The 23581-nt window shown below is 42.9% G+C and overlaps 2 protein-coding genes across 14 annotated transcripts in view; one reads left to right on the forward strand and one right to left on the reverse strand.

The window, feature by feature from the left end:
* The first annotated feature begins 2213 nt into the window (after window positions 1-2213).
* LOC119165187 (protein GUCD1) lies at window positions 2214-8006 on the forward strand. The gene has a single exon (XM_075870983.1). The coding sequence runs from the start codon at window positions 2616-2618 to the stop codon at window positions 3324-3326; it is 711 nt and encodes a 236-aa protein (XP_075727098.1). The 5' UTR covers window positions 2214-2615; the 3' UTR covers window positions 3327-8006.
* A 1790-nt stretch (window positions 8007-9796) lies between these two features.
* The window catches only part of ACC (acetyl-CoA carboxylase), a 100104-nt gene continuing 86319 nt past the window's right edge, over window positions 9797-23581 (reverse strand). For all 13 annotated transcript variants that reach the window (XM_075870969.1, XM_075870971.1, XM_075870970.1 and 10 more), the window contains 8 exons: window positions 22194-22314; window positions 19176-19369; window positions 18721-18856; window positions 17447-17711; window positions 16791-16965; window positions 13981-14151; window positions 13466-13599; window positions 9797-12194 (listed from right to left, as the gene is read on the reverse strand). In XM_075870969.1, coding sequence (XP_075727084.1) covers window positions 12014-12194; window positions 13466-13599; window positions 13981-14151; window positions 16791-16965; window positions 17447-17711; window positions 18721-18856; window positions 19176-19369; window positions 22194-22314 — 1377 coding nt within the window. In that variant the 3' untranslated portion in view covers window positions 9797-12013. The remainder of the gene's footprint in view (window positions 12195-13465; window positions 13600-13980; window positions 14152-16790; window positions 16966-17446; window positions 17712-18720; window positions 18857-19175; window positions 19370-22193; window positions 22315-23581) is intronic.

The raw sequence follows: 23581 nt of genomic DNA on the forward strand, positions 1-23581 counted from the left end.
CGTGGCGGCTGCCGCGAACGGTTGTCTGTCGCGTGGGCCCCCCGGTGCTCGGCACCGCGGGCTTCGCGCCGGGGTCCCACGTGGAAGGTCAGGCGTTGGCGACGCCGTCTTGAGTATGTGCTAGTGTGTTGGGTGTGTTAGTGTGTGTTTATCATGTTATTGTGTGTTAGTACGTCACTGCGTTATGTTGTTTGTATGGTAGCGTGTTCATCGAAATTGTTGTATCATTCGGCGGACGATATCGTTGTCTAAATTAGTTAATAAATGTATGTTGTGTGCGTTGTACCGACCGCGTCTGCTGTGTCCGTTCACTCCAAGAGCGTGGCGTGGCGATGCGCGCGTTCGCCGTCGAGACCCCCCACAATATATATATATATATATATATATATATATATATATATATATATATATATATATATATATATATATATAAACGCAACGCTGCACCTGTTCTGCAAGCAGAAAGAGCGCCAAATACGTTTAGCGTTTGATAGCTCGTTGGTGCTTACAGAAATGACGAGCACGCCTTCTCCTTGCTAGCTATTTTCTATTTTGTTGTTTTTCGAAATACATTTGTAGTGGTTTTCAGGGCTAAAAGCTGCGGAATGCAAACAGCTCTTTCAAACCCGCACATCAGTTAATTGTATCTCTAATAGTTAAAAACAACTGCGTATAGAGAGAAACAAAGTAAAAACAAAACGTAGGACTCTTGATGCTTAATATCCCCTTCGCACGGTACGCTCCGAGTGTGGTGGTGAGCATTGTCTAGGTGTTACCACCACCTATATTTGGAGACATTAATTTTGGAGACCCTAAGCTCTTTTCTGTTCCTTTTTACTGCAAGCCACATCCATGAAGAACGCGGCTGCTTACGCTCGCAAACCGCTTGCCTTGGAACTAAAAATCTCTAGTGGAAATAAGCTCTGAGCTATCCTTCGAGTTCGTGGAAGAACATGTTTAGAAAGAGAAACTGACAACATTCCAGCTTTTCAGTCAGTAAGCAGCTTTTTTTCTAAGAAATCTGTATGAATTCTCTTGTGGCTTAGTGCTACAAGCGGGCTGTTGTCAATTTCTTTTTCTCTCTAGTGTGGCTTGCTTTAATCTGGGATTCGCCTACCACGGCTGTGTTTCGTTCGTTGCTTTTTCACTGTCCAGTCTGCAGTGATTTCTCGACTCGAGAAGATGGTCATACAAAGCTCAGAACGCATACGTACGTACATGAATATATATGTGATCTACACGATCACATATATGCTGTTTTCCGTATTGCAAGCCCCGTTCGGGGAAGACACCCCATGTTTATTTTCACCGATTCCCAAGCAGTGCTGAGCTGCGCACTAAATGGCTAAATGGCAAAAGAATATTTCGAGGTTCACCTCATCATCAACGGCAAGTCTGCATCGATTGTCGTATGCAGCAGACAGTTCCGCGCTGAAAACTTCTCCCCGACTCCCGTCTACTCTCTTCGAGGACTATCATTCCAACTTGAGTCCAAGTGGATCCGCAGATCTCAACTGAAAAATTCGTAGGAATTCTCCTCGACTATCACCCAAACCAACTAGCTGACGCCGCAAACAACAAGCCTTGCACTATACACAAGCCGACTGTATAAGAAGCATTTCATATTGTGAACAAGCCATTTGTCAAGTACAGCACATGTCTCACTTGAAAGTGTCCAACTATTTTCTGTGCTTGCAAGCAATAAATATCTATTTAGAGACTTCAGAACGTCTACACTTTTGATGGCGGTGAGTTGTACTCTCGGCTTTTGTATTTATACGTTGCGTACCTAAGAAGTCAAAATAAACTATTTATGAGTCTTCAACGATTAGGGAACTTGTTTTTCAACGCGTGGTGCGTAAAGAAGCGCACCCGAACTCATGTGCCGGTGTTGTGCATGCTGCACGGAGCAGCGGAGGCAATTGGAAAGTAACGTTGGGAAAATAGGGTAACTCTAGGGGGGTCAGGGTCGCAGCGCTTCACTCAAAGCAGCGGCGAGAGGCATGTACTACACAGTCTACACCCGATGCGAAGAGGAAAGGTAAGAAGCGAGCGCGCGACTGCAGTCTAGTCTGGCCGTGTGTTGTATGGGTTTATTATACTGTAGCCGAGAGAGAATTTTATACTATTAATGTATAAAGCTTTGTGTTTTGTAGATTGTGTGAGTTTTAGTGTATTGTATTTGCTACAGTTTGCGTTGTGGTGTTATTATGCATACAAATATTAAGTCTATGGTGGTGGTAGATTGCGAAAACTTGTCGTTGCGGCGCTTTTTAGAACTAACGTTAATGACGTCATACCGGAAGTATAGATTTTTCATCCCGGAAAACTGCAGTCTAGTCACGTGATACAATCATAACGCACACGGAGCCGTGATAACGCACAAGAATCAGCATCGCAGGTAAAGTGATCCTTAACGCAGGGACGTGATGCTCCATCCAAGAGGGCTCAATCCTCCTCAAACTCAGGGTGCCCAGCCGGCGCTCTTCTAAGGAGGGTCGCCGTTGCAATGACGGCGTGGAATAAGCTTAGGCACGATAGCTAAAATAACAAGGAACAAGTTCCCCTGCATCAACTACGATAAGAACTCCTCCGAGACCTCGAAGACCAGCACAATGGACCAGTCTACCGTGCCGTGCACTCCCGATTCGGTCGAAATCCAGCTCCCGCACGTCGAGCAGACCCTCTCGTGGGACTGCGGTGTGTCTTGCGTGGCGATGGTGCTGTCGCCCGAACAGCGCAGTGATCTGCTTCTCAACAGGGATCAGATAGGCCGTGAAGAAGGATACCACCAGAGTACCTGGACCATCGACCTGTGCTACCTGCTGCGGCGGTTCGGCGTGGACCACGTCTACGCCACGGTCACCCTGGGTGTGAATCCCATGTTCCAGAAGGAGTGCTACTACAAGAAGTCCTTACAGTGGGACTTCCAAAGGGTCGAAGACCGCTTCCGCGACGCCGCGTCGCACGGTCTCACCGTTTGCCGGAGGTCCACCACGGTTGCCGAGCTGCTGGATCACCTCGGGCGCGGCGGCCCAGTAATCGTCCTCGTCGACCACGGTCAGCTGCACTGCGATTCGTGTCAGAAAAACAGAGTCGTCGCTAAGGTGGCCGGGGTGTTCGCGCGCTACGCGCCGTACCAGGGCCACTACATCGTGTTGTGCGGATACAAGCTCAAGGAGAGGAAATTCCTCTTCCGGAATCCCTCGAAAAGCGATCGCCTGTGCAGCGTCACTTTCGAAACCTTGGACAGAGCTCGCAAGCGCCTGGGCACCGACGAAGACGTCATATTCGTCAACACCTCCTCGCAAGATGTTTCCTCGTAAGAGAAACGACGACGAAGTGGAGTAGTTGGGGAGTGTCAAGGTTGTGTTTGGCGTTGCGTAAGCTGTTGTCTGGGGAATTTTTAGCGCAACGCAGATAGTGTCGGCGTAAACTGTGACGTAAAGGTGTGAAGCTGCGTTGGTGGCGCTACCTTGCGACGCCGTGGTCAACTAACATGCGTAAGCGCTTGTAGCTTACTGTATTCTACTTGCCATCTAGCCTAAATGGCAGCGATATAATCGTCCGAAAAAAATATATATTCTTTGTAATTTTATTGATTTTTAAGGACAGTTGTCCGAGACGCGAATCCTTCAATCACATGAAAGTTGATCACAGCTTTTGAAAGGTGCCGCCGTCAGCTTTTCATATCCTGAATGCACATTCAAGTTACACGCATGACATTACTTCTTTGTTGTGATAAAACAGCGAGGAAAAAAAAAAAAACTTGTTGACTTGGGAGAGCTTAACACTGTCGGCATTTATTAATAGTTACTAAAGAGTCTAATATCATTGACCTCACCTACATGACTTGCATATAACATTTAAGGGAGGGAAGGTCACAAGCTGCAGGCTTCCTACCGTACACGAATAAAGAAGCCTCAGCAACTCTTAGTTCCTTCTTTTTGAGTGATTTGAATGTGCATTGTACTCAAATCACCAGCTTGTTCCAGTGACTGTCTAAACATTGGTGCGATGTTGGTTATGCGCATTAATGCTATCCTAGTGTGTTCGTGTGTGGTCTACCCTACTACGGAAGACCAGGAAAACAGTTGTTGACTTGTTAATTCTCAAACCTGTTAATCCACGAGTGTCTTTTGCGGGAAAGGTGCTAATTTTTACTGCCACTTGTTTGTTGCTCACCTTGAAACATTGAACTCTGTTGTTTTTAGTTAGTGTAGCAGGACTGCAATTGTTGTGATCATGCATAGAAGTCAACTTACTTAATGAGACAGTTTTTTTAGCAGATAAGGAGCCCGATGGTATGCTGATTTTATATTATATGTATCCGCCCAAGTTCTGAAGAGTTATATTGTGATCTCATTGTGCCAATGGGTGCTTGTAATGCCCTCTTTGCAATATTTTTATTGTTTTTATTGTCTAATCGCTTTGACCGTGTAATAAAGGGTCACTGACGGGTTGTTCGTAGGTACTATGAAACATTGTGAAAAGAACTGAAGCAAACAAAACTCACTATATTGAAGGAATGTGTTTCTGTTGTGTTTTATCATGTTTAGCGCTACTATGTGATCTTTGTAATCAAGCTAAACTTAAATAATCTGGTGAGGCTGAATAACGTATTCGACCGACTTAGTACTACGCCTGTATCTCCTGCATAAGCAATTTTCCAATATTTCACAAATGATGGTCGTCATGCCCTAATTCGCACCTGAAGAATAGACCAGATGTGAGTGACATGTGCTTGTTGCTTTCCTAGCAGCATTTGTAGATAGTTTTCTTAGTGTTCCCTTTTCTCAGCCATAGTATGTCTATTCAGCTAGCGTTTTCTCCCTCCTATTTGTTTTTATGAGTGTTTGACCTGCAAAAAATAGGCCATTTTCCAGTACTATAAATCGCTTATTTCGCCTTTTTCGTTTTTCTTGGTATCTATGTCCCCTCTGCACCTAATATTTCAACCTGTAAATGCTTCAGTGCATATTTATGCCATGATGTCATATACATTGTTGCATACGCCAGATCCGTCATCGTATACTCCTATAGCAAGAGCAGTTGACGTTGTGCCAAACGTACATTGTAAGTACGCCGCTTGTTGCAGCCCAGTACGACAGGTAGTGTGATGCGTGTTCTGGGGTTGTCTGCTTGTGTAGAATTACAGGACTTGAGAAATGTCACTGCATGTTTTCGTGATATACTCCTGTTATAGCATGGCATTTGCCACTAGCGAAACCCACTATCTGTGATTGTTGGTTGTACCAGAGTAGCAGGATAAAAACTCATCTTTGGTGTTTGCCCATCGCTAAACTCAACCTCAAACTTTGCAGTTTTATGCATGTTTACTGCTTCAGACAACAAAGAGCTCGTCGCATGCTCCAGGCAATCGCATTCATACTCCAGGCAATCGCTTCATTTGGTTCGCCTCCATTTTTGTGGCCCCAATTTTGCCTTGCTCAAGTGCTGCCATGAAATGCAGGTGGTGTTTCCAAGATACAAAGATTACTTTTTTATGTAACGATATTAGTTTTGATTTTGTTGTGTACTCTCATAAACTTTCTCAGTCATGGTAGAGGAGCTTAAGTTAGCATGTCTCACTCGTTGAAATGTCACTCTGCCCTGTTGTTCGTGCAGCTTGCCGTGTTGAGTGCTAACAGACTTTTCTAGCTTGAAACCTCTCATACAGGTTCTGATGAAACCTTGATTAAATCGAAGTTTTTATTTTACTGTTAATATAATTTGTGATCTACTATAGTCATAACATTTTCGTGACCTCGAGCACCTTTTGAATGTTTCAGGAAGTTGACTCTGTCATACAGACACAAATGTGGGTGACCGGCTTCAGGTTGGAAGCGTAACTGTCCTGGTGAATTTCATCGGGCATTCTGAAATCTCTGTTCAGCCAAATGATTGTCTTGGTAGTGATGATGAACCTTGAATCATTAATATGTGTTGATTACATTGGCCAAAAAGTTTGCATAATATGCATAATTTAAATTAGCCAACAAAAGTACCTACGATTTTAGTAGATACCTGCTAGAATAACTGTCTTTCACAGGTGAATAAAATGTGTGTTGTGGTTCTGTGGGCAGAGCCAACATTTTTTCTTTACAAGTTATAACCAAGCAAAATTACTCTCTATTCTAATAATGTTCATGTGTTAATGCTGAATGTCATTATCTCCACACTTACCAATTTTTGTTGTTCCTGCTCGGTGATTCGCAACTGTGGCGTGTTGCCAAGTCTTTGGGTGCTTCTTTGTCGTACTTGCATGACATCTATGTAAAACCTTCTGGTAGCTATAATCACTGGCTATAGACGACCATACTTCTCTCGTAACTAACATCTATAGTATGTGTCAGGCTGTGTCATAACAGCACTGTCCGATATAGAGCATGATGCATTTAAATGGTGCGCAAGACTACCATGTGCCACAGTAGCTACATGAATCACTTGAATTTCCCCAACAAAAACCTTTTGTCCTGGACTATTGAGTCCAATTCACACAGCTGTCAAATAGTTTGTCACCATCGCAGCATCCATCATGACATGGCATTTTCTCATGATGTGCCTGTGAAATTCGGTATCTTAACATCACTGGCATCTTATTTTCCAAGGGAAAGCTACATGAAAATTAGCTTTAGGACAAATCGCTTTGACAGTGATGTGACAGCATTTGTTAGCTGTGGGCATCAGGTCTTAGATGAATGCGCATGATTGTGGGGCTGGTGGAGTAGGTGTGCCTGCAATACAGGCGTACTGAAGCAGACGGTCTTGTTAAGCAAGCGGCTATAACTGTTCGGAGTCAAACTCATTCAGTTTTCAGAATCGGAAGCAGGTTTGTTGTGCGTACTACCGGTAGGTTGTGGATGCTTGAATCAGTATGACTGATTGTGGCAGAAACCTTACAAATTTAAAGCCTGCTTATATCTGTCTCAATGTATTTTCATTCCACATATATCCATTTAGATGTAGTTGCATGTTAAACAACTCTGGTGGCCTCAGTCTAAAGCCTATACAATAATCCCTTTTAACCCCCTGTGCTGGGGGCCTATACAGTACCATAGAATATGGAATACTATTCAGTGTTAGTCACCCCCCCCCCCCCCCCCCAATTGGCCATTCCAACATTTGGGTGCCCATGGTGTGAAACATGACACAGAGCAAACAAAATAGTATTCTGCATCTTGGGGTACGACATAGGCCTACAAAGGAGCATTTACAATCCTATCAACGTGCTACGCAAGCGATGGCTTGGCCTACAAGACGCACAAATTTAGTGTTGCTACCTTTCTAGAATGCTAGTGAACCATTGATTTGCTTGCAATTAATGCACTAGTACTGGATGTACCTTTGCGGAGGACATCGTTAGTCATCTATTCCTTGGTGCTAATTGTGAGATTGGTTTGCAATTGCAAAGCCTCTAAAATCTGGTATGATTCTGTCACCCATCATAGTTGCTTAGTCGTCAGTGTTCTGTGAGGTCGAGGGTTTGATTCCTAACTTCTGAAGCTAGGTTTCAATAGAAGGTGAAACACTAGCGTGAATAGATTTAAGTGATACCGAAGTGTTGAACATTAATACGAAACCCTTCATCACAGTGTCTGTCCTAACTGTGTTATTATCTTAGACACGTGGATCAATTTCTGTGGTCCACATGCAGCTACGGATTCAGTCTAAAAGAATCAAAAGGAACATTTGACGTGCATGTCGACGACTTAGTGTCGCTAGCAAAGCAGTAAAACCAGTCACATAGCACCGATACATACAGTGCATGTGCCGCGACATAACGTCGTAGCCCTCATCTAAGATTGCTAGCCATTTCACTATTCGCTTCGGGTACCACTTATGAAGTGCCGAAATGTTTTCCGTTAGACAATCACTGAAACCGTGCAAGTGTGAATTTCTGCATTTAGAAGAAAAACTGTTTGGATGGAATGTTTTTGTTCATGCTCTGTAATGTTTACCACATGAGACTGTACTAATAAAGAAAATATGGAATTGAGTCATAATATTTTGCAATGGTCCACAGACTGTAATAATAATTCATCAAATTGCACATGTTTACATGATATAGGTGGATGGATAAAAAAAACCTTATCAAGGTCCTTCGAAACACGCTCTAGCAACAGGTGCTCAGCTTTTCAATTATTTATCGAAAAGTTCAACTTTCATCACATCTCAAAACTTTTATGTTGTACATGAACTACGGTGTCAACTGTTGTGTGAATCTTAGCATCCAGCACAGGGCACAGGGACAGCATATAAATATAACAAAGACAGTGCCAGTCTTAGCTGTGTGTTCACGTCATACTTGTTTTACAGGGAAAGCTGTTGCGATATCACAAAAAAGACCATTTTTGGCGCTGCAGTTGTCCGTCACTACCAGTGTCTGTAACCACTATCGCTCGAAACAAGAAAGGTAAAGAAGAAAAAGTATACAGGACTGAACAGGGTTTAAACCTGGATCCTCTCCATAGCAGCCCAGTATTCTACCAAAGAGCCATGCCAGTGCATGAAATTTCTTTGCAAAAAAACCCTCTACAGCTGTTATGTCTAGAAGGAACTGCATTAACATATTGTCATGTTGCTTCAGAGGTTCAAGTGGGGTTTATTGGATGTAGAGATGGAGCAGCATTGCTTCCAGACGCGTTGCTTGTGTGCACTCGAGAGGGAATAGCGCGTGCATTTTAATTTTTTGGCTTGTGCCCTTACATAACTACGTCACCCACTGCTACAGGTGGCACTATTCCCTCTTCCACGAAAAACAAGGCAGATAAAAATTAGACTGTGCGAAAATATAAGGATGATGAAATACTAAGCTCACGCAGTCAATGAAAGTTTAGGCGTGTCAAAAAATGGAAATGAACGTAGCAGAAATTATGAACAAACAAAATGAGGCTTCATGCGCACGCCATCAACTATGTCAGAGCTCGGTTCTCTTCGTTGTATTTCTAGAGCTACTTCGTAGTTCACGTCACTCGTGCGGCGAAAGCGTTGTTAACCAAGGTCCGGAGGCAGCGGCGCGAGGGCACCGGAAAGCAGCCGTCAATCTCGGCAGAAGACTAAAATAATTACCAAGCATCACGCAGTGCAAATTCAGTAACCGGGCGTCGCACAATACGAGTTGCGCAATGAGAGGGTCGTTGAACGCAAAGGGCTGAATTGAAATTTGTCATCGGCCACCGCACCAGCAAAGCGTTCATAATGCCTTGCAAATGTGTAGCAGGCACCTCGCTTCGCTGCAGAACGACGAATAATGGCAGCGAGTGCTTCCCAAATTTATAAAAATTGCAATTTATGGCCTAGTGGATATCTTGCAAGAGTACTTCTACTGGTACCAAAAAGAGTGTTTATGACGGCTTCTAGAATGAATGTATACAAGTTCATTATCCCGCATTTGTTGCGACTGTGCTGCACTTTCTCCACAGGCCTGGCATTTTTTCGTTCAGCGCTAGATGCCGAAATCGAACATACCAACATGCTTAAACTTATTTCATCTTACACAAATGTGTATATATATAAATTCTATTAGATATAGTCATTTATCAGTTATGTTTAGGTAAAAGTCCTCGCTGGTCTCATTGTTAGTTAAGTGTGACATTCACTAATTAAATACATTACACAATGACTACACTGCAACACTCAAATATGCAGTGCATAATTAATTATGCAGGACAACAATCTTGCTTTCATAACTTTAATGTTATGTTAGCTTGAGAGCATGGCATTGTTTCCTTGTGGTAAGTACATCCTTGCCAAATAAGGATGATATGTCTTTCAATTTACACAGAGGCAGAACTGAGAATGCATTGTTTTATTTCCACTGTACGAGAAATGCAGTGTTTTGCACGTTGGTGACATATTTACATCTCACGAAAAAAAAAGGAGGTGGAGGTGCTCGAAGTTGAAAATGTACCACCCCTTTTCTCCATTTTTCATCTGGTGTTATTACAAAAATAAATATGGTTCTTCTCCGACGCAAAACACTACCGCACTTCCTGAAAAAAAAAAAAAAATAAATTCGACACGTCGACGGGGTCAGGCAAGCGAGAGGCATCGAAAATAAGTTCAGGCGATCCACAATTTCTAGCATGAAAATTATGACCGTGAATGCCGGTCAGCACATTTCACGAGTATTGGTCTCAGTGTTAATATCTGTCTCAAAGACGCGTTTTTAAAGAACAGTAAGATCCCCGAAATCCAGGCAATTACTATTTACACCTAAGCAGATAAAACAAAAAAAAATGCTGCAGCCTTCAAGTTAAGGTAAATATTTACAAAGTCTACAAAATGTTGAAAGCGTGCTCAAAACTATCTGCAGGACTATGTGGATTGCCCGGTAAACGAAATGAACAATGTGTCAAATACTGTCGGCTATTTCTAGACACCGAAGATCCTTAAATTAGAGAGCATGGGCATAAATTTAGCTTTAAAAGAAGATTGTCATCCACAGTCTTGCCAGGCAACGGTCATCATGGCTGCCAAGACAATGGAACTAATGCATCATCTTGAGAGCTTGATGAATGTTTGGCAATGAAGAATTTCTTCGTAACGTGCAAGGCCGGAATGACGCGCTTGAAAGTGAGGCCCAGAAATCTGTCGCCAACTGCACAGATCTGACGGCAGCACAAGTATGGATGACGACATTATGGCACCCAAAACGCATGGCTGCAGTTCCATTTCTCGACGCGGAAAAGGACTTGTAGATGAATGACGTCGCATTTACTAAAAACGTGGCACAGCGGTGCGCTTGGTTTAACTTAAACATGAATGAAATGCCCACTTATTGTGCAAAGTGAGCGTTTGCAACAAGCAACAAGTGCAGTCTCTGGAAAGATAACTGTAATGCTAAAGCAAGTGACGGTCAGAAAAACACTTTCCGTACTTGCGAACATTTAACAAAAATGCAAATGGAAGGCAAGCCATAAAATTGGTCATGGTAGTAAAATCCTCTCTGTACTTTCAGAGATTTGCATGACTTGAGTGGTAGTTTGTAACTGACCACAGCTCACATTGGAGGAAGCCATCCCGAAATGTTAGCTTGATGGTCTTTAAAAATGAAATGCGGGGAAAAAAACGTGTATCGCACAGTACACATAGCAAGTCGCTTCACGGTGGCAGCAGTGGAGAATTTGTAAACCAACACGGCCTCATCTTTTTGCACACATTGTGCAAGAATGTAATTCAGCGGAACAGATTGCACAAAACCGGCTCGGCAGCAGACTGTAGGCCTTACAGGTGACTGGAAATGGACGATCGTAAATTGCAATGGTATCAATGGCTCTTGGCAATAACACAAACATTTGCCCGGCGCAACTGTCGCACTTGTGTGGGACATCGTAATCACAGGCATAGTTCACCACACTCACCATGCGGAATGAAAATTCAGAACACAAAAGAATGCAAGTTCTAGCTGGCAGAAATTTGGATGCAGCTTTGAGACCAATAAAGCTTTCATAGCAGCACAGGTGCCAGTGATTGCTGTAAAAATGTTACTGAGAAACAGGCTAAAGTGCATAAGACGAAGAAAGAAAAAGAAGATGCTTTCAAGTAAAAAAAAGTGCTGAAGGCAAGTTGGTCAGAACAGGAAGTCTCAGCATAAAACATTGAAAACAACAGCAGCAGAAACAGCTAACAGATTCAACAATGTTATATTTAAACGAATCCACCTTCAACAGGCATTTACGGGGAGAGCACTTCTTATACGGACAGCCCCGAAAAATTCTACACGATCATCCAATGCAGCCACCTTCCCAACAAATTCACATTTCAATTCGTGTTTCCGCAACAGTTCACGTAAGACTGATCGATTCCCAACGAAAAAAATTACAAGTTTGGCGCAAACAGAGCTTCGCGCCGATCATCGTTCCAACTCTAATGTCAATGTGCGCTGGTGCAAACGACTTTCCGAAGCTTGTTGGCATGGCGCAGAGGAGGCGCTTCAACTCCTCCGCTTCCGGCGTCGACTGCCACGGCTCCGCTCGGACTTGGGCGGCCGCGCCGTTGAAGCATTCTGTCAAGACGACGCATCCGAGGGCGTCGTAGTTGGCGACTCACTGCTCGGAGCGGTAGGCAGCGCCGGATCATTTTCAAGAGTCCGGATGGTCGCTAGCAAGTCCGAGCGCTGCTGGGGAGTCAGCTGCTGGATTATGTGCACGGCCGAGTCCATTATCACCTCGGGGTTGACTTGAAGGGTGCTTTTTGAGGATAAAAGAAACAATGAAATGATCAAGCACAATTGGCTGATGAGCCCACAAAATATCTATACCGATGCAAACTATCGTTACGACACGCTATTGTCAGATTCTTGTATTTATTGAACTCCGGAGTGTTTAACTGGTTGTCAAGAGGTGTGTGAAAATACTGAAAATATTTAAAACAAGCTGGATACAGTAAAGGCAGGAAATTCTACAAATATTGAATAAAATACTGAATATGCATAAAGTGTTAAAGGGATATAAAGAAAAAGATTTTTTGCATATTCGTAAATTACAAGCGTGGTGGTTTGAGCTTGTTGGTATGACAAAAGAACTGTTATAGTGCGAGCTCAGAACGACGACAAAGGAAAGAATACGAGCGCTAAAATACATAAATTATAATTTGACGATACCAAAAGGTGACTTTCACCATGAGAAGACCCTTGGTAAGCAAAAAAACATGCAAAAAGAAAATTTTGGTGATGGTGCCACCTTGAAATTTCCGCACCAAGCTTTTGACAGCGTTTACTAGGCCATACATAGTTTCGAAAGGGTGAAAGGAAGCACATTGTTTTCTGGGGAGATTATAACCTAAGATACCAAGTTTGAGAAAATTTTGTTGAGCCAATGTCGCCAAAATATAAAAAACACACTTCAGCATCTGTGATGACACGCACGAAAATATCGGCACAAAATTTACAAATTAAACTGGGACCTCGATTTCCTGCTCTAATAATGTATGATGGTCAAATTAATGACATATTTGCGAGACTACAATTTAACAACCATAAACCAATTGATAGTTTCATTTTGATGAAAACACCGTTTAAAACAAGTTAAGCTGCAGTACACTACATTTAAGTTGAAGTAAGCTACAGCATGAGCAAGTGTGAAGGACCTCAGTCGAAACTGAGGGGGCAGGATGTAACGCAATGCTGACGTACAGCCGCTTCCTTTATTGAACATTTAAACATTCATTAACAATACTCTCAACAGTTAATTTACTACATCTATTAGTACAACCCAGAAGTGGAACGTACACGCTGTACAGAAGAGCAGCAGAGCACGGCATAGTGGGGGAAAAAACGAATAAAAAAAAAAACTTGCTCAATAGTGTATTTTGGGTGTGAAGTGCGGGTCACTAGATGTTCCCACGCAACATTTGGCCGATGTGATGCCATGTACAAACAGCACTGCCCAGAGCACATGCTCAAAATGACACCAATTATGCACCCATGCGATTTGAAAGCGAAACAAGACGTGGGACTCACTTTTTGATTTGGGAGATGGCCGCATCACGCCTCAAGCACTGGATGTTGTCAATGATAAGCGAGCGCCCCATCTTGGGGTCAAGCTGATCTTCGAGCCAGTTGGTGACTGCCAAGTCATTCTCCCACAGATATTGCTGCACATAGAACAACGCAAGTTCAGTCAGAGCCACACATTCAAACTTACCGACAAACAAGGCTTGCACGAAAATCACTGTTATTCAAAGTGAGAAAAGTCGAGGCAAGAAGTACTTATAATCAAATTGGTCCTAAAGGTAGCATCAAACTTGCACAATCATTCATTGCACAAAAGTTATGGTAATTGCATTTCCCTGCATAGGCATGAGAACTCTTAAACAGCCATGAATAGGGCCAGGTGACAACCATCCTTAAAACTTGCATTTTCAACAATTGCCAGTATCCGTCTTGTCCCCATTGCAAAAATACTTTAGGTGATCAGAGTGAAGAACTTGTGCTGCCAAATAGCGTAAAATGCCAGCAGAAGCTTTCGCTCTCACCTTGACAGCACCCATTGATTCGACGAACCACCGGCGCAGCATGCTCTCCATCTCCCCGTCGCCGATCTGCGGCCGCACCTGCTGGATGTCTCGCTTGACAGAGTCTTGCAAGAGGCGGCGTCGCAGCCGCCAGTACAGCTGGTTCCGCGACTTGCTCCAAGGCACTACGTCCTGCGTGCACAGTCAACAACAGCGTGGCCACTCAAGTAAAGCTTTTAAAAAACTCGCAGTCCACTGCAAGGGTAAAAAAAAAAAATGCAAGTGATAGCAATAAACTCGAATGTCATACGAACAAAGGCTAGCGGCTTACTGCTTTGGCAAACATGTCCACTACAGTGCCTGAATGATCTCAGTGTGGTCTAGGGGTTCAAACACAAACACTGCCATCGAAGAGATACCGTATGCATGCGAGCATGCATACAACATGCTCGCATGAGTGAAAAATGGTCAGGCCATGAAAATTAAGTTCATTCGGATTAAAAAATGTTTGAAAAAATCCCAAATAATGCCATGCTCCATGATGTTCTTGGGGACAATCGAACTTGGTTCTATTTGGGCTACGGTAACGTCGCTGGTAGTCGCATTGGCTATCGCTGTCGCCGGCCGTTGCAAGCGAAAAAATAGGTGGCTCCTTGAAAAGCGCAGAACAAAAGTTGATGCCGGTTGGGAAAAGATGCATACACGCCTGCTTGGTGAAATCTAAAGACACGGTCTGGGCAGCTTCTACTTGCGCCGACATCGCACAGCACGTGAGCTATTTTGCCACTACCAAAACGCGATCAAACCCACGTGTTATAGGAGCACCATGACCACAAAGTGCTACTGAGCAACAATGAGCAGCAGCGAGCATGTGATACGGACGATGGCTCATACACATTCGGCACAATAACATCATGACCACGTGCGAGATGACAACCATAAAAACAAACGTACAGAAAGCTATAACAACCTACTGGCATATTAATAATGATGATAACCCTCACTGAAGCCAAGAAAGATCAGACGTGGCCTCCGAAACTGGAAGATTATGCGCGCTTCCAATCTTGGAGGCCACACAACAAGCCACTGCAAGCCAAACTCGACCAATCCAACAAAAGATTCAACGTGGCGGCTTTCAAAATCGAGCGGTGTAGCTCAGAACGACCGATTTAGTAGGGAAAATGGAACTTTGGCACATAAATTCGTCCACAAAATCGGTTGCAAAAATGCATTAGCGCAATGGGAACCTTGACGGTGCATTTGTGAAGTCCGAAAAATCCGTCAGCAACTATACAGTAAATGGTGCAAAAAGCCCAATGTTAGTATGCTGGGGGATGGATGCGTTGTGGCAAAGTGGTTACAAACGTCATGTTGCAGAGCGTGCATTAACAGGTTGGAATCTCAGGTTGCGTGCACTTGGAAAATTTTCATGAAGCACTGTGTCTGTGTATTCCTTCTTATGTGTGTCGTCTAAATTTAAATCATGAATTTGCCAAGCAGCAGTTTTAGTGAAGAATATTTCCTTGTGGATTTTATATGCATACACGTACTGATATATATACCGTATTTACTCGCATAATAGGCGCACCCCTAGTTTGGTCGCGGAAAATTCGATTTTTTAAAATTCCACGCATAATAGGCGCACCCCGAACTTGGCCGTGATCAGAAACGATTCTACCCCCAGCGGTACAGTTGGAACGCGGTCCCCGTACCCTGAAGAAAAAAAGAAGGCAAATCGACGAGCAAATAAAAAAAATTCGAAGTGCAACGACCTAACCAACGTGTTTGTCGAAATAAAACTTGAAAAAAAAAAAGCGTCCATGAGCGAAAAAAAAAAAACGGCTGTTCCATCAATTACTGATACCCCCCAAATCGCCGCGCTTTTTGGAGGTCACGTGTACAACGCCGGGGGCTCTATTGAACTTTGGTTCCACCATGGGGAAAAACGCAAGCTACACGGCTGGGTTTAAACTGAAAGCAGTGCAGTACGCGCTGGAGCACGGCAACCGGGCTGCAAGCAGGCATTTCGGCGTTGTAGAAACCAGTATTCGGTACTGGAGGGACCAAGAAGAAAAACTTAAGGCGACGAAGAAGACACGACGGGCTTTCCCCGGTGCCAAGACCAGCAGGTATCCGAACGTCGAAGAGCAACTGGTCCGGCATATACGGGAGCTACAACAAGATGGCTGTGCTGTGTCGTTGGATATTGTGCAGACTGAGGCGCGCAGAATAGCCCGAGCGCAGGGCATCGAAGCAAAAGAGTTCAAAGCCAGCTCCGGATGGACAACTCGTTTCATGCGGCGCCATGGCCTCGTACTGCGAAGGCGGACCACCTTGTGCCAGCGCTTGCCCGCAGCATATGAGGACAAAGTGGTGGACTTCCACAGTTTTGTTTTGTTTCCCTATTCGGAGTTTGACTCCGAATAGGGAAAAGGAGGAACAGCTACGATTTTTGTGTAAATAAATTTTACGTGTGTGTGTGCAGTTGACGGCTCTTGCTTGTTCATTAAAAGGTACGTAGGTATGTTTGTTTTATGCTGAATTAATTGGTAAACGATAAAGTCGCCTTTTACTTGACAAGTGTGCAGATTTAAAGCGCAAGAACCGAGTTGAAAAAATTTTCGAAAATTTTACCCCGCGTAATTGACGCACCCCTAACTTCGAACCGGATTTTCTGATAAAAAAAGTGCGCCTATTATGCGAGTAAATACGGTATATACAGAACCACGCGGCCAGCAACAAACCTCCGAGAGTGTCCTTATGGTCGCCATCTTGGTAATACACAAAAAACACTGAAGGTGCAGCCACGAGACGCTGAAAGAGGGACCCACCTGGATGACTCCTTTCTCTTGCATGCGGGCAGGCATGTCGTGCAGGTCGGCAAATGACAGTGCCACCTGGTGGTACATGGGCAGCAACTGTGTCTCCCGCTTTCTCAGCTCTGCTTCGAGTGCTGCCTTCTTTTCGGGCTCGGCCGTGCCCAGCAGTGACAGGATCTCGCGACACCTGGTAGGACAAAAATGAAGAAACAAATACAATAATTAATTAAAGGTCTTTACGAGCCAAAACCTAGGTGCCATAGCGAGCCACACCAGTGTGCGGGCAGCTCTGGACTAACTTTCAGAGACCACTCACCGTGAATCATGAATTATCATTGATGGCTGATTATGAGATTGCAAAGTCATGGCATATAGTAGCTGATGGCTTATTGCCGACTACTCACTTTCTGCTGATGACTTATCTCTGCTTACTGATTAAGACTAATTACTTATGACTGCTCACTGATTATCTGTGCAATATTCAGTTTTTCAGTGATTGCTAATTACGGCTAACAGCAAGTGACTGATCATAATTCACCACTGAAACTGATCACTACTCACCTGCGGACACTACGACCACGATGAGGTATACTTCTATTAATCGACTACAATTCCTTATCAACTTGGTTGAAACCATACTCCCATTAAATGCACGGCATTTAACTAACCTGGCGTCTACACGGTGCATGGTCTTGAGGAGGTCCTTCTTACGAAAACGGATTTCAACCGTTCCCTCGGGTTCAAGCACGCCACCCCGACTGTCGGGGTCGGCGTACATCTCCATTTGGCGGGGATTAATGGCGGCGTCCACCACAGCCCAAGCGCCACCCCGGAGCTCGCCAAACGGGGGGATGTACACTATCACAGGCTGGCGGTACGTGTGCAGAGCGTCCACGATGTAAGCACCAAACTTCAGCACCTGGTCGTACATGTCTGCAACCGCAGATGAAAGGCACTGCTTGCACAGTTTCCAACTGTTCCCATTTTTGTAGTACACCCAAACCTCAATATAACGAAGTTGCATCTTACACAAAAATAAGTACGTTAATCTGAAAATTCGTCATAGAGGTATGTTCCTAACACTATGTGTACTCTAAGATTATTCTTCATCCACTTTGTTACAACCAATATTTTATTATATCCAGGTTTGTCATATTGAGGTTTGAGTGATTTTTAAACCTAACTGCCAGTGGATAAGACCTTAAGGTAGAGCCAGCACATTGCTTAGCAAGTTGAAGACAAATGTGCGTACATGTCCAGACTCTGCAGAGTCGAGTTGCAATAGTTGTGCTTGTTACGATAGACTATGATGGCCTTCAAAAAGGAGTATGGTGGCCCTTAAATATTTTTATGACCGACTTTAATAAAAAAAATGTACAGTGTCACTCAAACCTAATCTATCACAAAGAATGGAGTATAATAGCCTTTAGAAAAGGGGTAAAACTGCCACCTTTAAAAATGAGTACATTTGCTATCAAAAGCCTGTATGTTGTCCTTCAAGAAAAAAAAAGTACAATGATCATTCAAAAAAAAAATCGACTGCCTTGACGAAAGGATATATAATGAATGGCCTTTAAAAAAGAATAAAGTAGCCGATAAAAACGAATGTTATAGCCTTTAGAAAAGAGCACGATGACCAATCCTAACTAATTGGACTACCTTTAAAGAAAGGAGTAAAATGGGATATTAAATTTATTAATGGCCTTTACGGAGGAGCTACTACGTCCTTTGAAAAAGAGTACAATACTATTAAAGCTAATATGGTGGCCTAAGGGAATGAGGGCCTTCAAAAAGAAGTACAATGGATATATGAAACATGATGGCCTTAAAGAAAGGAGCACTACAGCCTTCAAAAAAAGTTCATTAAAAACTAATTCAAAGGCCTTTAGCAAAGGAGTACAATGGCCTTTTAGAAGAAAACGTAAGGCCCTGGGTAAACCACCTTTCATGCCTCCCGAGAAGCCACGCCAGTTGGCGAAGACAAACAGGGGCAGCTCTTCCCGATTGAAGTCGTTGATGGCCTGCGCCGTCTTGTACGCAGAGTCTGGGAACCACACCTGGCCCGCCTGAGACAGGACCTGCACAGGCACAAAATATGCAAGTAAGCACATGCACAAGGCTTAATTAGGTCCCATCAGGTTCTTAAAAAATTCAAGCAACACCTGATGCTGCCTTGTCTCATCATCTGCACTGGGCTTTTGCGCTTTTTTTTACTGAGTAGACAGGAAAGATGCAAGGTTTTCTGGTTGAATTTTGAGTCAGTACAAAGTCCGTGTATTATATAGATCTAATAGCTCTGTCACTGCACTTCCCATTTCTTTCAGCCAAAGTTACAATACAAATTCAAAGCACAATGCCATCAAGATGTGGACAAAAGCAGATGATGAAAGAACATACCTTGGCCTCCGAGTCGAGGTTGGCAGGGTCGGCAGGGATGTCAATCTCAACCGTCCTCGTCTCGACCGCGACAACACCAACTGGAATGCCACCGAGGCGAGCACGGCCGCAGACAACGGTCTGAGCCCACTGTTGCATCACCTCCATGAAGGAGCCGCGGTCAAAGAAGCCATCTTCCCAGAACCCAGGTAAATCTACGGTTGGGACAAAAAAAAAGTGTAACTGAAAATTTAACTTGACCAAGGGGAACACTGCCAAGACAGAATTGTCCTGTTTTTCAAAGCTTCAGATCACGCACTTATGTTTACGCGGTGACGCTCTAGTAGATGAAATAAGTGATCAGCATCAGCCAGTCTTACAAGCATAGCAGGAGATTTTATCAGGAGATTTCAACCTACTAGATATAGATTGGACCTCTCTTTCAACTACTAAGCATAACGATATCATAGGAGAAGCAATGCTCGACGTTGCTTTTACTTTTGATTTGTTACAAGTTGTTCACGATTTCACTAGGGTGCAGGGAAGTTCGAAGTCAGTACTAGATCTCTTTTTTGTTAGTGGATGTATTAAGTCTTCAACCACCTGTGAAGTGGTTCCTGGTATTTCTGACCACAGTGCTGTACTATTGACCCTGGCAAATGGCTTTATGGCACGGAAACAAAAAGCGTCATGTTTTCGAAATTTTTTGCGAGCTGACGATACATCAATTATAGATCTCCTCTCCCTCAACTTCGACTCGTTTTTAAACAGTACTGCTGATGTGCAAGGCCACTGGGACTCATTTAAAGATTTAGTGAATGAATGTACTGATCGCTTCGTTCCATGTGTTGTCAAAAAGAAGAAAGAAAGGAACCCCTGGATTTCTCGGGACACGTTGCATCTCAAAAGGAAGCTAAAACGATTAAAAAAGCGTCGTAGTCTTGGGAATATCGCTGGTATAAACGAAGACATTTCAGAAATTGCAACTAAATTAAAACACCAAATTCATATTGACAAACAGCTGTATTATGGTGAATCATTACCAAACTTCATTAAAACGTGTCCCGAGAGATTTTGGCAGAGCATTAAGCCTACATCTACTGAATGTAATGTTTTTGTAATTGATGGCGTTGATGTGCATGATAGTAAGGTTATTTCGAATGCCTTTAATCAACAATTTAAATCGGTTTTCATCATTGACAATAATGTTCTTCCCTCATTCGATGCAGATTATCCACCTATACCTGACGTTGTTGTCAGTGAGCACGGCATTCTAAATATGCTACTTAAACTCAATGTTAAAAAGACACCCGGACCGGATAGCATTCCAAACGCATTTTTAAAGCGTTATGCCGGGTGGATCGCCAAATATCTGTATGTTTTATTTTCAAAATCGCTACACGAAGGTCGAGTACCAGATGATTGGAGGGCCGCCAGAGTGAAGCCTCTTTATAAGTCGGGTAAAAAGCAACTTATCTCAAATTATCGTCCTATTTCATTAACGTCAACTACCTGTAAGCTTATAGAACACATAATACATACGCATATCTCTGAGTTTCTTAGTAAGCATAATATCTTAACAAAACACCAGCATGGATTCAGAAAAGGCTATTCAATTTGTACGCAACTTGTCGAGACAATTCACGATTTCGCAACTTCAATTAACAATGGGACACAAACTGACGCCATTTTTATGGACTTTTCAAAAGCGTTTGACAAAGTCTCACACAAGAAATTACTTTTTAAATTAGAGAAAACACTTAAAAATCCGCACCTAATAAAATGGATAGCAGACTACCTTATAAACCGTAAACAATTTGTTGTTTTTAACGAATGCTGTTCAGAAGAGGCAACCGTTGACTCTGGCGTCCCACAGGGTACGGTTCTTGGACCCCTTTTGTTTTCAATTTTTATCAATGATATTGTGAATGAAGTTCCTGTAAAAATCAAGTTGTATGCAGATGACTGTGTCATATATTCTGAAATATCCAATGTAACCGATCAAATCATTCTGAATAGTGCCTTTTATAACATTATGAAGTGGTGTGATTTATGGCAGATGTCAATTAACTTCGATAAAACAGTATTTATGCGAATAACTCACAAGAAAAAACCCTTACTATTTAATTATTCCACCGCAGGTTTCACCCTTTCTGAGGTAACTAACATTAAGTATCTTGGCATTTGGATTACCAATGACCTTAGCTGGACTAAACATATTGACTCCGTAATTACAAACGCTAACCGAAAACTATTCTTCCTTCGAAGAGCTCTAAAACATTCTAATTCCACGGTGCGTACTCTAGCGTACAGGACTATCGTTCGCCCAGTGTTAGAATATGGAGTGATTGTTTGGGACCCCTTCACTAAAGCTAACATAAATAAATTGGAAAACGTGCAGAAGAAGGCAGTCCGCTTTATATTTAATAGCTTTGGACGCACCTCTATAACTGAACTCCTACATCGTGCCAATGAGCCTACAGTTACCGAAAGAAATCGTTTAATACGACTACAATTTCTTTACCAAATAATTAAAGGGCATTATAAGCTTGATGTTTCCAACATCATTTCCTTTTCTTCTGGGTACGCCACCCGCCAAAGGCATCAACTTACAATAACCCCTTTCCGGTCCCGAAATAACTGCTTCAAATATTCCTTTTTTCCTCGTACAGTAACTCAATGGAATGGATTAACTAATAACCAAGTGATGGAGCCGTCCTTAGAGTTGTTTGCAGCAAATTTGACCTGATTGTTCACATCATGCTGTTCTATTTTTTGTTTGTTTGTTTGGTTTATGCAATCTTGAGTGCCAACATTGTGAAAATTATATCTGTAACCACCCTGCTAAAATCTCTGTAATACGGCTTGCAGTATGAATAAATAAATAAATAAATAGCAGAAGAAGACCTCTACCAACAGTCTTCAACCGGCTTGCTTTACGCGAACCAGTTCTGCATCACACTAGCAAAGTTCTTTATTTTGTAACACAAACTAAAAGGGCAATCTGTATCTTTAAAAAAAAAAGGTTGGTGAGCTTACTCGGACTCTCGCGTCCTGCCAGAAGCCACCTGGGGTCGTACGGAACTTTGGCCGGGGTGTACACGACGTCCCTGTCAATGGGGTCCAGTGGCTCCACTATTGGGAGCTTGGCCCCTTTACACTGCGAAAAGGTGGTCGTATAAATCGTTATGCACTAGTCTTGCATTGAGCAGTGTAGCAGTCACAAATTTGCAGATGAAAACAATACACAGCTAACCATAACGCATGTTGCAGCCACAACATATCAAGTGGCAAAATATATTGGCAGAATCTTTGTAGAACGAAGTCATACCAAACACGAAAATACCTTTTTATTCTCGCTCCGTTGTAAGCACATATTTGTTCCATGCTGGTAGTGGCAAGAAACAGTAATGTTACTGAATCAGTATATCTCACACAACTTGTTAGATTCATGTTTTCTAAAACACTGCTTGAGTGTAATAGATCATTCTGATCTTATGTAACCATGATATAATCCTAACATAAATTGGTTCATTAATATTTTTCTTCTCATACCATTATGCATATGGAACTCGGTCACCTCTTTTGATATTAGCCTAATAATCAAGCTGCCTCTGCAATGATTACGTAGTCTAACGTGTTCATGAAGTGATGTTAAATGTAATCGTTAAATAAGATAATTTATTATTGTTATGCTCCACTACCTAACCCCTCTAATGAGGCATGTATGTTCTTTCTAAATTAACAAACGTGAGAGAGACATCAAGCATATATGTCTACATTGTCATACTTCTTCCATAGCTTGCACAACACACTGCTTACCCTTGTGACCACAATGGCACATCACAAATTAGAACTTGGGAACGGACACAAAATGTTTCACAATTCCATGATGATGTTTTGATGTTTTATGGCGCAAGGGCCATTTCACGGCCAAAGAGCGCCAGTTCATCTTACTAAAAAAAATGGACAATGATTGCGATAAGCGGCTGTATAAGGGCCATAAAATTCCTCGCGGTAAGGCGGGTAAAAACATACAAGTGATAAAATCATGACCATGCCGTGAAAGGTGCGTGTGGTGTGAATAGATGACAAAAGTTGGTGATAATAAAAGACGATGGTGGATATGTATGGCATTAGCACAAGTGCCTCACTCGTTAATACCCTTGCGTCCAAGAGCCGTGAGGCAAGTGCTTTCTTGTGTAACCACCGTAGCAAAAACCTCTCTGGAGAGGTCATGCTACGGGATGCTCGGGTATATAATATGAAAACTATGAATTTCTTTAAAAAACGCTAACAATGACTTGTGACTAAAAAGCGGTTCCCTACCCACGAACATTGCAGGGTGTAAAGGTATATGTTGTCGGTAGGGTAATGGAAAGTGTTGTTTTCTTACAGTGTCCAATTGTTTGCACTCAATTAAAATG

The sequence above is a fragment of the Rhipicephalus microplus genome, chromosome 8 (assembly GCF_043290135.1).
Source record: "Rhipicephalus microplus isolate Deutch F79 chromosome 8, USDA_Rmic, whole genome shotgun sequence".
Taxonomy (NCBI): Eukaryota; Metazoa; Arthropoda; class Arachnida; order Ixodida; family Ixodidae; genus Rhipicephalus; species Rhipicephalus microplus.